Source organism: Parasteatoda tepidariorum, chromosome 6 (genome assembly GCF_982258835.1).
Source record: "Parasteatoda tepidariorum strain Cologne lab strain chromosome 6, Ptep-v5.0, whole genome shotgun sequence".
Lineage (NCBI taxonomy): Eukaryota > Metazoa > Arthropoda > Arachnida > Araneae > Theridiidae > Parasteatoda > Parasteatoda tepidariorum.
The window spans coordinates 87639853-87655322 of record NC_141760.1 but is presented as its reverse complement, the minus strand read 5'-3'; the positions used below and the strand labels follow the sequence as shown (position 1 = coordinate 87655322).

Sequence of the window (15470 nt, the reverse complement as noted above, 5' to 3'; positions counted from 1 at the left end):
ACTTTAGATTATGCTTTGTTTCATATTCTATAAATTATTGTTGTTTCAAAAATAACATTAAGGACGAGCATAATTTGTTTACTTTGCAATCATTGGAAGAAAAGTTTAAATTGGAATAAAAAAGTTGATTGCAAAATAATTTTTTAACAGTCACGATTCTCTCTCTAACATTAAAATAACAAATTTATTGCATAGATTTTGAAAGCGTTATCTTTTACATTAAAACCATATAAACTAAAAAATAAAATTTCAAATTTAAACTCTGATTTTATAAATTGTAATATTTCAACAGTCGTGATTCTCTTTCTTATAATAAACCGACATAATTTATCGTATAGGTTTTTATGGCATTATTTTAGGAAACAAATACAATAAAGAACATAAATAATAAAAAAACAATAAGCAAAATAAATCCCTTAACGGCATTTGAAGAGCATAAAGCCAAGAGATAAGGAGGCAAAAGTCTTGAAACAACTCATGGTAAAACGTATCATCTTAAAACAGGGCGGTAATGCTTTCAAATGAAACAAAAAGACAATTTATATCGATTGTTATAGCTTGTTGTCTGTAAATGAAATCCTAAGGGAACTAGGAACAATAACAAGAAGAAAACATGTAATATGTTCTGATGATGAAAACAGAGATTCTGAATCGATTTATTCAATCATAGACTTTGGTCCGAATTATTTTGTTACTTAAAGAATGAATGATTAGAAATTACTTTGTTTGATAGATTTTAGGATATTACAAAAGAAAATATTATTTCAGGGCTGAAGTTGTTAAAAATTTTAATATCTTTGTTCTTAAAGAGTTAAAATCATTTTTAGAACTGTGTGTGTCAATTAAATCCTCACTTTTTTACTTGATCTTTTTTACAAATAAAATTGTGCTCCAAATATGGAATGATTTTAAGCTTGAACAATTTAAAATGATGATTTCGATTTGTTTAAATAAAAAAATAAAAAGCGACATATGCAGATAATAAACTGCACATGGATTTCTAATCTTATACCGAAGAGGTTTAAATATTCCCAAACTAAAGAGGAATTTGAGTTTGTTTTTATTTGCTGACGAGGGAGTGGAAGGGAATAGCGCAATGTTTACAAATACACAAAAATCCTCGTATTTTTCATTTTTCTTAAAAATTCAAATATATAAAAGAAATGGTTAAGGTAGACTAACAAAGTTGATGCGCTGCAAAGAATAAAAAACACAGCCTAATGTCTAGATATCGTAGTTTTTGTATTTATTCCATGTTAAGGCCAAAAAACTTAAAATAATCACTTAATTTGTTGTAGAAGGTCCATTCTTTATAAGTTCTGATGTCTTAATAATTAGTTATAATAAAAATTGATGCAACAATAATTGTAAATGAATTAATATAATTAATTTAACATTTAATAATAATAAAATTTAATTAAAAAATTATTTATTATACATGAATTACGATAACTAATTTCAATATCAATTTAATAATTAATTATTTTAAATGAATTAGTGTAGTTAATTTAATAATTAATTGATGTAAAAATTCTAATACATAATACATAAGAATATTTAGGTAAACTAAGACATGGCGTAACAGAGTATGGAACGTTTTATTTACACATCACCAGGTTCAAACTTTTTTCAAAGAAATAATTGTAAGTTGTTAGAATGTAAAATAGAATCACATGAAGTAAAAGAAAAAAAAATATCAAGGAAAGATTATAGAGTTGGAACAGAGGCACTTAAATAATATAAAAATAATCAGCATTAAAAAGACTTATCATTCATATTTTTAAAGGATTTGAAAAAAAAAGGCTTAGCAATACAGAACGTCTGTCTCAATAATATGTAAGAAGTTTTTATTTGAATAATGGTCCAATTCTAGTTTTTGTACATTTCAATCTTGTCAACTTATCTCTGCAGCCAAAAAACATGCTACTACCACACGGAAAAAAATGGTAAAATTATCACACTGTATGGTGGACTCATTTCTGATTAAAAAAGACAAAAAAAACATCAGTCCTTATCATAAAGTCAAAAGCTGTGTTACTTAAACCATTTAGTTGGTTTACAAAATCTGGTTTTCAAAATTACAGTTCTTATTACCACACATTTAGTTAAAAAAATACATAATTGAAATAACCGTATAAATGGTTTTTATACCATGCTCAAACGTATCATAAAAATATTATCAAATTTTTACCACAATTAACAAACTTTTTCACATGATATAAAACTATATTAAATTGTTAATTTTATCAAAGTCTATACCAAAGCGTGTTAGTAATAATTACCGAGCTTTTTGGTGGAGCATTTTGACTAAACTTTTCTTTCAGTGCACAAACTAGACAAGAAGGAAAATATAAGCTACACTCCTTAGATTCTAAGCATTTTGAAAAAAGATAGGTAGAAATATGACTCTACTAATTAAATAAAGATGCCATATAATAAGTGAAAAATCTTTAATTTAATGAAAAATTGTCCAAAATGATTTTTTCCACTAAGAATTTATATTTCCCCAGATTTACAAGTTGCGTGATCACTATTGCAACAAGTAATATATTATAACTATAACTACAAACTATTTGATACCACTGGTCATTCATCAAACATGAGAATTAATCCATCTCATCATAAATACATATTTACACACAGAAGATATCCAGGTTTATTATAGATATTCAGTATCCCGTAGCTGAATATTATAATTTAGTTAGGAAATAAATTTCAATATTTTTAGTGTTTTATATATATATATATATATAATTATACATAATATTAAAAATAAAGCAGATGCTTTATATTTTAATAAATAATAGTTTCAAAATAAAGAAAAAATTAATAATAGATTAATCAACACGAATGTCTCCATTATTAAAGTTAACCGTAAACATATTGTTACACAAAGAAATTTTATGTTCTTGGGAAAAGTCGTCACAATCGCAGACCGTTAGTTCCAATAGTTTTTGATTTTTTGAGCAAAACTTTCTCTTGAGGAAGTTTTTAGCTCCTATTTTTGGTGATTCTAACTATATTCTAACTTGTAGTTCATGATTCTAACGGCGATTTATTGCACGTTTGCCGGCGTTAATCACCAATAACTAAAATAGCATGGTCTTTGATTTTAATTCACAATTGGATAACGTCGCAGGTTTTTATGCGCAGTTAGTTCATTTTCGTTAGATAGCAAAACGGTTCTTGCAATTATTGCATCTTAACTTTAATGAACACCGTAAATAAGTAGAAGTCTCTTTATTCGGGTGCAAAAAATAGTTAACTATGAGAAGGAAAATGCCGGAAATTCCTACTTTTTAATCACAAAAAGCAGATCTGGATGAAAAACACAGGTTCGACTAATAAATGGAGAAATGGTGTTTAGATATTTTAGGAATCAGATATTATGGATTACCTGGAGTTTCATTAAGTACCCTCATTCCTTCCTTCAGGAATATTTCAGCTCTAAAATGTTTTCAAAATAAATGTTCTCTTTCCAGTAGATGTAGATTAAATGTTTCTAGTAGATAATAGTGGACTTTCTAGTAGATCAAAATGTAGATAAAAAAATCTGTTTCAACGAAATCATTAGTTTAAAATTGAGAAAGAATTCTAGTATAAAAAAGTAACTTTTCTAAAATTTAAAGTACTTAACTAACATTACATTATTTCCATTTTCCTTTTTAACGGTTTCAATTTACCTAAAAAATATAGTTGACAATTTCAAAGAAAAACTTTACAAGTGTGTGATTCTTAATTATGAAAAAAAAATATTTTAAATATTTAGCTAATAAGTAGTGTAAACGCAATGTACTTTGGTTTAAAAGTTTGGATTTGAACTTTAAGAACTTCATAAATAGGCGCACTTCGCAAATAGGTTGTTTAAATAATACTATACAACAATATTATATAAACGGCAACAACAACAAACAATACAACAACAAATAATGTACGGCTGTAATGTGCGGCCGTGTAATGAACGGTACTATACTTTTTTTCTGAGTGTAGTTGTACGAATTAAGTTTAAAATTCCATGGAAAGTTTATATTAGAATTTTTAAAAACTTCATAAATGGGCACACTTTAGAAATAGGCTGTTTAAATAATACAATACAACATTATTATGTATACGGCAGCAATAACAACAAATAATGTACGGCCGACAATACAATAAAATAAACTGGAGATTACATACTACAGATTTTTACTGAGTAAATATAGGTTCCAAAATGCTGCATTTTTTTGAAAATAAATTCGTAATATTTTAAATTAATGGCCTTGTTATTTGGCAGCTAAATTTAAACCTTTTTTAATAATAGTAACAAAAGAAGAGAGTTGATGTAGTGGTATTATTTAAATATGCTAATAACAGCAGTAAAATTTTATTCTTCAGCAAATGATAATATGTATCATCAGTTCATTGGGCGCAAGTGTCAATGACAGTTACATGACCTGTGAAAATTATTAATATGCTTCGCAGCTGAAAAGGGTGTCGTTGAATTTTATCGAATAGTTTTAAAAGAACGTATACTTCCATTACGATAGCAGAAAAATATTCATTTTGGTTGAGAAAATGTAAAAAAAAAATTTTTGAAACTCAATTAGAGCATTGAGTTTTTTTGGTTATATTTTAGAACGGAAAGAAATCACTAAATGTTCACTTAATGCTAGTATAATTCAGGAATTAGTTGTGTAAATTTAAGAGCATTTTAAATAAATAAAATAAATCATTAGTGAAAAACAGTTATAATTTCCAAAGTGAGTTGGTGAAAAAGGTTTTTTTAAGCACGATATAAAAAATAAACTTTAAGCACGATATAAAAAATAAAATATAAATTAATTACAAGAAAAGTAAAAGAATAAATTTTATTTTTTTCAACATTTTCTGAACAAGAATGATATATTATATTCTAGTATAAAATAATTAAAATTATGTCATTAAAAATTCGTTAATTATACTAAATACGACAGTAACGCTAATACAAATAACAAAATGTGACTAAATTATGGTTTTATAATTTTGCTTGTTTTCGACTTCCCACAAAACTTTTGTTTATAAATTTCTTCACTAAAAGTTTTTTTTATTTAAATTTGATAAAAAACAAAACGAAAATATCTCTTATCCGTCCCCAAATTTCTACAGTATAAGACACATTTAAAAACAATGAAATATCAATACATATAAACGCTTTGGGGGAATTAATTAAAAAGGGACACTGATAAAAAAAACGTTTTTTTAAATTAGGAAATAATATGTGTTTTTGTGTATTTTACTGTTCAAAGAAATTCCAAAATCTGAATCATAATGTTTTTTTTTTTTAAATATAAAAAAATTCACCTTTGGAGAAAGCGTAGTTCTCTAAAAAGCAAAAAGCCCTTCAGATTATTTTATAAACAAATAAAGGTGTGAGGAGAGGGGTTATACTAAAGCCTGCATAAAAACCGATGGCAGGTTAGGCACTTTATTTGCATCGCACTGGAGCTGCACAATGGGCTATTGGCGATGGTATGGGAAACATTTCTGAGGATGATCTAAAGACATGCCATCTCATTTTTGATCCTCTGCAGAAAGGATGGCTCCTTTGCTTTGGTAGCCCGACGACCTGCGCGCGAAGTCGAGCACTTTACGGTTGAACAGTTTAACGAGGGCCGAGGAACGAGTGGATTCCGCGCACCCTCGGTCCCCACGCAAGGTGATCAAAGTGGTCACCCACCTACTTACTGACCTCAGCCAGTGATGCTTGACTTCGGTGTTCTACTGGGAACCTTGTCTTTACGATCAATCTACTGCGGGACATGAGACCGACCGGTCGCATAATAAGTATTGTGGTATGAATATAAATTTTTAGTGCTTTTTAATAAACTGGAAAGCTTAGCTTTTTTAATTGCTAAATAAAAAAATTATATGGATTTAAGTGAGAGTTTTTTTTTTACTAATTCGGTTAGTATTCACTTCCCGTTTTCCGAATAAACACGACATACTTCAATTTTTACTTCATTATAAAGATAAAAATATTTGACCGCTTTTCCTTTAAAACTACAATTGGAAAATGAGCCACTTTTTTGTGGTATGCTTTAGCGATTTTTTTCTTAAAACTAAACATTCCCACACAAAAGAAATATTTATCTGTTGAACAACCTTTCCAGTAAACTAGAACTGTGGTATACATATTCCTAAAATAAATTTGATTAATTAAACTGGAGTTTTTAACCATTTATTTATTCTGAAATTTACAAATAGAATTGTGAAATTTTTGGGTGATTTGTTTTAGAAATCTTCGTTTGATAACAAACAATATTTTTTTTAAAAATAATTTGTTCAAAATTTAAAAAAAAGATTCCGTTACATTCACGAAAAGTGTATACTTATTGCCAGAGAAATTTTGTAAGCTTGACTTAAATGTCAATCGACAGAATTTCTGCGTTCAAAATAAATATTTTTGTAACATGGGTATAGAGATTCAGCTCCTTGAAGTGGACTCCTTTAAGTTTTTAACTAAATAAGTGAAAACTTTCGATAATGAGTATACTAAATTTTTAATTAAGTATGTTTTATTAATAATTTTTGTTTAAATTTATTTTGATTTACCTAGAATATTATTTTTTTCCCTATGATTCGATGGGAAAAACCAGAATAAAAAGAAATAGATAAGAATTGCAAAAAGAAATAATAATAAAACATAGCATAACAAATAAAAATAAAACGACTGTTTGCAAATATTTTACAAGCACGGACTTCCCGCTTTTGTAAACGCAAAGCTTAAATCGGAAGTGAAAGTGATTTTCCCCAAATGCAACAGCTTTTTCCAAAACATACTTCTTTTTCTTGGAAAAATGTTTATTGTTACACACTTAAAGTGTGTGCATAAATTTCACTTTTTTCACGCAAATTGTGGGGAATTTCCTTTCTCTAAGTAAATACAGTGCAAAAATGCAGCATGTATATATATATGCGTGCAGAAAAGGAACACAGAACAAGAATTTCTTCTATCTGTATCATTGACAAAGTGATTCGGTAAGTAGCTGAATCATGTTTTAAGTAATAGTTGAGTATTAAAATAATATCATTTGTATTATTACTTAATTATACATTGTGATATATTTTTAACAAAAACTTTATTTTGTTTCCATTAAATCTATACTCGAACCTCAACATGTAAATTATTGATTTGCATAATAGTCATGAAAACCAATTTGTAACTTTAAACTTGCATGAAACTTTTGTAAATAAATTGTAACTACATTTGGTATGTCGGTAATTGGCTGGTAATAGGTAATTAATAGGTAAAGTGAATAGGTAAATAGGAGATCTGTGTTTTTAGTAGTAATTGAATATTAAATGAATATTATTTGTATTATTGCTTAATTATACTTTGTGATATATTTTCGAAAAAAATTATTTTGTGTCCATTAAATCTGCACTCGAACCTCAACATGCAAATTATTTCTTTAAATAATTATTATGAAAACCATCTTGTAACTTTAAACTGGAATAAAAATTTGGTTAATAAATTGTAAAATAGATTAAGTGTAAAGGAGAAGGTAATGGTTTTTAATTTATTTTAAACTAAATTTTGCTTGAAACTACGCATGCACATATGAAATTTGCTTAACTGGTAATGTATAAGAAGTCAATATATCTGTTTACACTTTATAAGATGTTAGACTATCGAGTGTGAGTTTTTAATTTAAGATAAATAATTAAAATTCTTGTAAGCATTAAAATTAATTCAAACATCTCATTTTTAAGTTTTAAATTAAAATAAAGAATATCCATTTCACTTCTTAATGGTATAAAAGTTTATGAAACTATTTTTTTTCAAGTAAAAATCTATAGGTAACATATAGGTCTTGTACATATTTCAATTAGCTCACACGTATGCAGATTCATGTTTATTGCCGTACAAAAAGCAGAGTATCTTATTTTTTTTAATTACTTGCGAATTTAAAAATTTAATGATTTTTTTTCAGAACGATGCAGGCAAAATACTTATTTTTGTTGGTGGCAGTTTTGATAAGCGCATTTGGTGAGAAAATATTTTTTTTCTTTATTTTAAATACTTTTGATGTTGTATTTTGTTAATTTATTAGAGTTACTAGAATTTTGATTTAAGTTGATATTTATAATTTTCAATATGCTAAAAATATTTGTTTATTTTAAAATTTTAAGCTTATTAAAATTTTAATCTTCTCTAATTGTTAGGTTAGAAGCTTAATAGTCATTATATTTAAACATTTAATTCTGCTATCTTTACATTTTTATATTTAATTAACAATTTGTGAATATAAACCAGCTTTTGAAAAATAATAATAAATACTGATTAATTTAATTGTTGTGTCTGCATTTAAAAGATTTAAATTCTTTTAATAAAAAGTTATCCCGACTAGCGCTCTGTCTCTTGAGCTACCGCAGCTCTAGAATTTTAGTGCGAGCAATAATCTTAATTTATTTTTTATCTTAAAAGTCTTACTTATTGAAATAATATTGAAGTGTCAGAAGGTTTAAAACTATGCTGGTCTACCTGTATAAAAATGCCGGGCTTACCAAAAGTACAAATTTGAATTTAAGTCGAATATTAATATTAGTCTTACTCATACGATATTCTGAACCATTATAATAGCTGAAAAATAAGAGAAAGTAAAGAAAATAATCGTAAAAAACATTTAAAAAAAGTTAAGAGTTATCGTGCGGTAAACAAACAGAGTTTCAATAGAAGGTTTTAATCCATTTATGAATAGGATGAAAAATAGGAAACAAACCATTTTATCAACAAATCAGCTTTAAGCCCTCAAATATACAGAGAAAGTCTGTAAACAGAACAGGAGTTTATTTCTGTGAAGGGAGTAAACAAGACAAATTTCATTATTAATTCATAGTTAAAATTTATCTCTCTAAAAAAACGATGATTTATAATTATAATTTTTAAAATACAGCATGCGTAAAGTGGACGGGTTTATCTTTACGGTGGACAGGTTATGACAAAGATTGTACGAAATTTTTTTACTACTTCTTCTTAAATTTTCTTATTTTTTCTACAGTATTATATTTTATCACTTTGTTGCTGAGAGGGTGATTTTGTGTGCATAAAGTATCATGATATATTTTTGCAGTTAGTAGACTTCATAAAAGGTTTAGATACCCTATTTTTTTACATAGATAAAATTAATGAATTGATTTAATATAAAGAAAATACATTTAAAAATAATAATTTAATCAATGCGTTATTTTTTCCCTATTTTAAAAATTAACGTTTTTTTTAATAAATATAGGCATATTCATATTCTTAAATTAGTAAAAAACAAAACATGCGTCTAAGAGTTTTTAAATAAAATTACTGAATTCTAAAACTTGATTAATTTGGAATTTCATGCGTCAAAGAAAACAAAAAAACAATTGAAACATGTTTACGTACATGGTAGCTATTTTTCAAATTAAAAAGTTTTTTCTTTAATTCATTTTAAACTGTTTTTGCGATTGTTTTTGATACTGTACATTGGCACTGTAGTTTTTCTTCTATTTATATAAAAAGTTGTAATGTAAGGTTTTGTTTTTAAAATCTTATATTTTACAATTATTTTTAAGTTTTATTATGTTAAATAATTTATTAGAGTTTACAAAATAGACATTCCAAATGATTTTTTAAAAAAATATGTGAAACAGTTCTACCGAAATGTGGTTAATGCTAGCCTGAGTTTTAAAAGGGAAAAAAAATTCATATCTTAATAGTTGTTTGTTCTTTATGAAGTAAAATCGTAATTTTGCAAAAATTATGCAGATTGCTATTAAAAAAAGGTACAATGTTCATTCCTAATGTATTCGAGATTTTGATGTCAGAATCCCCAAAACTGAACTAAATCTGATTTAAATTAAAAGCTTATTTAAATTAATTTAATTTTTAGTATTTTTTTCTAAACTTTATTATGTAGTAGTATTGTCTCCAGCTTTGTAGTATTTTTTTATTTATCAAAGGGTAAAAAAAACTAGAGCTTATTAGAACTAATTCTTCTTCGGAATCAAAAATGTGATGTTAATGTTAGGAATGTTAGGAATTTCGTTATTGAAATACGAGTTAAAGTTGAGTTATATTTCAAAAGAAAATTGACTTTTAACAAATTTTAGTTCTTAAAGTTAGTACATATGCTGCAAATTATTTAAGGGGATAAATGATATTGAAATATTCCCAGATTAAAATATTTAAACGAATTTATTGCAATCAACTTTTACAGGGATAATAAAAAATAAATTTAAAAAAAATGAAAAACAAAATTTTTTTTTATTTTTTTCCATGCATTGTTACTATTTTTAAATCTAACAGTAACAGATGATCGAATTGGGGAACATTATTCGAGAGTAGCACAGAAGGTGAGATCATTGTACTCAACAAAAGTAATCTTGTTTACTTTCCTTCTACTAGCAAGTAAAAAAAATTTAAAAAGAATTCACTAACAAAACGCATGGAAAATTTCAAAAAAACACTAAAGGGAAAGTAAGAATCCTTGAAATTAGCACTATCTTTTATTTTCGTTAAATTCAATATTATTTTCAATATTAAATTCAATATTAATAACATTTAAACGATAACTTTAATTTTTGGAAAAAGTTTTTGCTATGACCTATTTAATGATAATTATTATTTAATTATTTTGTCCCCTAAAAAAATGTCCCCGAAAAACAGCCCCTATAAAAGCATTGGGAAGAATGATTTTTCTCAAAGCGGTATTTTCATATGCTATTGTTAATTCTGCAATCTTAGAAATTTTTGTTCTTTATTTCAGCTGCAGTTACAGTTGATGCAGGATTTGGTTGTCCTTTTGATCAAATGAGATGCCATAATCACTGCAAAAGTGTGAGATATCGTGGAGGTTATTGCACCAATTTCTTGAAAAGAACCTGCAAGTGCTACGGATGAGCTGTGAATACTAGTTTACATCATCAATTTTCCATCATTCCACAGAAAAACTTCTCTATTTAATTAAAGGAAGGAGGATATTCAATTCCAATTGCTCTGATTGCTTTAATTAATAATTTGCGTTGATGATATATTTTTTGCTGATTTATTTTATTTTTATGATTTATTCAATGATTCGTGACAATAAATTAAATTTTTTTTTACAAATGCTGAGATTTTTGACTACTTAATGATCTTATATCAACAATATAAGAGTTAAAAAAATTATAATATTTGGTATAAAAAATAATAATGCACTCTAGGGTTCTTAAAATCATCAATGAGACTTTTATTTGTCTACAACTTTTTGTACATTTCAGTTGCTATAAATTCTAGTTTAAATATTGAAGGATAATAGTATCAAGACGCTTGCTAACGTGGCCTACTTGATGGTTAGAGGGAAAATACAAACAATGCAAATGGCTGTTATGAACTTTTAAATGAAGTTACAAAAAAAATCTGATGCCTCCCAAAAAAAGTATTTTTGATTTTGAAAGTTTGTGCATGATATTCACCTACTTTAGATTTGAAATTTCTTTTTTTTAATATTTTCCTTTTTCTTTCTTAAATTGTATTTTTTGTTGACAAATAACTGCATTTCATATCACCCCGGAGAACGTGCACCTTCTGAACGAACGTTAAGACGCAAATGAAACTCACTAATATACTATTTCAAATATAACACTTTTGAGCGTGGGATTTTGAATATTTATTGCTTAACTACTTGAAGCTTTTTATCATTCTTTTTTAGGCTAAAATTTTATGAAATGCAATGATATTTATTTCCATGATAATTAGTTTATAAATTATTATATTATTCTCGATATGATTGTTTTAATGCTATTACGAATGTTCGCGGAGATAATTGTTAGCAACAGAAGTTTTATGATTCTTGTAAAAAGAAATTGGACATAAACCATTATTTCCTCTAGTTCCCGATTTCTCAACCCGAAACTTCGATTTCAGGAAATTTTTAGTTTCTATTTTGGTAATTCCAGATGAAAAATTCTCAATATTTGAACTTTTAGTTCATAATTCAAATGCGTATTGTGGCATAACAAGGTTCTTGATTTTCATACACGGTAAGGCGAAGTCCTCAGTTTTTATACACAGAAGATTTTTGTTAAATGGCGAGGCAGTTCTCGCCCTATAAGACGTAACTTTAATATACTTTGCAAACAGAAAGAAATCTCTTTATTTGGGATCAAAAAATAACTCATTAAACTCGTCAGTCACGACAAATAAAATGAATTATGGAACAAACTGATAGATGCTCGGGTCATTCTATGTTCCCAGTAACCGATAAAACTTGAATTAAATGAGAAAAAAGAACAGAAATTCCTTCAAACTATTCTCAGAAGGCAGATAAGATAAGAAAACTTAGGTGCTAAGAAAAAAGGAGAAAAAAGTGTCTAATTTTTTGGAATCAGAATTTATAGAATGCATGGGGTCATTAGATGAACCCCGTGGGTCCTTCTGGGTTAATCAGCTATTTTTAAATGATCAATCGGGAGCCGCATAAAAGCGAGTCCAATACAAAATACAGAATAGTCGAAGCAATATCACCGAAGGTAGCATGAATAATGCAGTGCTGGAAAGTCGTGTCAATAAAACAGATTTTGATTGAAGGTAGATATTTTTCAAATATAAAGACGCTTTTTTTTATTAAAATATGCTTTTATCCTGAAGAAAAAAACGTATTTCGTATAAAATATTTGTTTTTGGGAATTACAAGAAACAAAAAAAAAAATAATCTCAAAGAATGTTATTTAATACTCTCCGAGGAACACGTGAAACTGACAGTTACATAATCTCTAAAAGTAATTAATCTTCTTCTTAAGTGGAAGAAATGACTTCGAGCTTTGTTTTGTCACCTTCATCTGTCGTTTTGTTGATCGTAAGAATGAATTATTATTATGTGTAATTTTAAAAGCATCCCTTTTAAGGTAGTTTTAAGAATATTACTCGTGAAAAGCTATACAAAAAAAATAATAAATAAATAAAATAAAAACTAAAAACATTTGTTGTAATGTATTATTTTTGGCGTTATGGCGTATAGCAAGATACATGTGTGCTACAAGAAGCAGCATGAAAAGTTAGATCAAGATTTATTTCCTTATAAAACAGGGCCTTCAAGCTTTCTCTGGAGGGAATTAAAATTTGTTGATACACGGATTCAATTATAAACAGGAAATTGATCCGATTAGAATAAACATAGTTAACTATATCTGAACCATAATTTTTTAAATAAAATATAGATTTATTAAAAAAAAATATGAAGAACAATATTAAGTAGATATATTAGGATATCACTGTCTTTTATATGAACAGTCATCACCGGGTAAAAATAAATGAAACTGAATAATAATATCATGAGATACATAAAGATGCATCGTGTCAATAAATGAAAAATTATGTTTGTGTACGTAAATAAAAGATGATTGTCATTCTTTGAAAAAAAAATAAGATTAATTAAAAAAATCAGCAGTTGCCGACATTGCTTCACGCTTAAAATAAAAAAAAAATCTCAAAATATGTTGAAAAATATAGATACCAATTTTTTACAAAGCGGAAAATAGTTACAAAACTAATATGTTGAAATCAAAAACAATTTTAAAATATAAATATTTTTGTATCTTTTAAAATTATTTAGTTCAAAGGGATTAAACCCAGCATTTATTGTAATCAGGAATAACTTCCCAAAAATTAATTAAAAATTCCTATTTTGAAATTTTTATATTTAATAAACTTACCTTTGGGAGCTAGAAAATTAATTTCGAAATCGACAGTTTCGTGTAAATAAAAATAGACCTTATAAAAATAAAAGAAATTTGCTGTTTTTTAATTATAATTAGTATAATTAGTTGTTTTTTAGTAATATTTTTAGTTAGTTATTCATTTATGGTGTGTTAAAGATCTCTATCTCCGATTTTCATAGTTATGGGGCTTTATCTTATTCTTAAATTTTAGTTGAGGTATTCGAATACTTTATGATACAAAATTTTGAAACTTTTAATTGAGAAATTTTTCAATTATATTTATGCGTATATTATTCACTAAAATATGGTATGAATACAAAAAAATAAAGAAATTTACTTAAAAAGAACCAAAAAATGACTTTCTTGCAAAATCACATAACTTAGTAACAATTAATTATCTTTTTATTTTTCTTGCTCTGTAATACTCATAAAAATTCAAATTAGAGAATAGACTAAGCATTAGACAAAATATTAATATTAAGAGCTTTTGCAGTAAATATAGAAACTTATTTGACACAAAAAGCTGAATGAAATCAAATATTTTAAGTAAAACTCGTAAATAATGTAACAAAAGTTCAATAAAAAAACACACACACAGTTTCTTAAGAATAGTGTTAACAATTCATTTTATGCACGCGAATTTAAACTTATTTGGAGTAAAAATTAATGATAGAGAAACCTAATCTCGCATTTCTCATTAAAAACAAAAATTCTAAAGTACTGCCTAAGATAAAATAACAATTTTAAATTTATTTTTTATACAGTATGCTATAATTAAAGAAATTTTAATATGCTTCCTTTTATCTTTCATAGTATGTTCATGATTTCCTAAATGTGTGTTTTTTTTACTAAAAGTGTTTCGATAAAGTATTTTTTTTTACGGTTATTGGCAACATCGTAAACTAAGTCGTTAAAATTTTAATGAAACATTAACTCAAGTTTAATGATATAAAATTCTACTCAGAGCTTTATGAAAGTTTTCTTAATTAATAAATACATATTTAATGAGTATGATCAGCATATTATGAAGTCTAAAAATTGTTTTCGAGTTTTGTTCTTTCTTTTTAACTTGAATAGTTGGAGAGTTTTAGAATTTCAGCAAAATCAGTAATTGCTAAAAACCAATAAAATCATTGAAATTTTTTTTAATTTTTAGACTCCTAAAAATCTCTAACCTTGAAATAAGAGCATACTATCTTCTTGATTTGAACGATGATTCTAATAGTGCTTATAATAAAAAATGAGATTCAACATAAAATTGAATTTTTTGTTTAATTAGATTGGGATGTAAAATATCTAGAAAGTAGTGAAAAATAGTAATAGTAAATTGAATAGTTTATATATATATATATATAGTAGAAAAGTATATATAATAGAAAAGTTATGTTGATTAACAACAAATTTCTTAAACCAAGCAAGAAATTCTGAAAAATCACACTGCGTCTGGAAAAACTCTTTACAAGGAGAATTTTACAACTTTAACTGTAAAAACTTGAAAAATATTATTCGGGAAAAAACTAAGTAATTTAATAAAAAAAACTGCCAAGTTTATTACTATTAAAGGCTTAGTGCGTAAAACCTTTTGCGTTTGTAAATGTTGTGACAATCTCTTACTGTCAGTACAAATATTTCCAACAGGCAACTAAAACAAAACCAATACATAAGATCTATGCAACTATAAACATGAGCATTTTAATACTGACAAAAAATCTTGGCTAGGCTAATTGAGTTACAAGGCTAAAATTTAAATTTTTTTTTTGCTTGATTAGAAGCAATTCTAC

General features: G+C 26.3%; 1 protein-coding gene across 1 annotated transcript; it reads left to right on the top strand.

The window, feature by feature from the left end:
• Positions 1–6969: 6969 nt before the first annotated feature.
• LOC107450350 (4 kDa defensin) lies at positions 6970–11098 on the top strand. Its single transcript, XM_087166145.1, has 3 exons — positions 6970–6996; positions 7953–8008; positions 10758–11098. The coding sequence occupies exons 2-3, from the start codon at positions 7957–7959 to the stop codon at positions 10889–10891; spliced, it is 186 nt and encodes a 61-aa protein (XP_087022271.1). The 5' UTR covers positions 6970–6996; positions 7953–7956; the 3' UTR covers positions 10892–11098.
• Positions 11099–15470: the final 4372 nt, after the last annotated feature.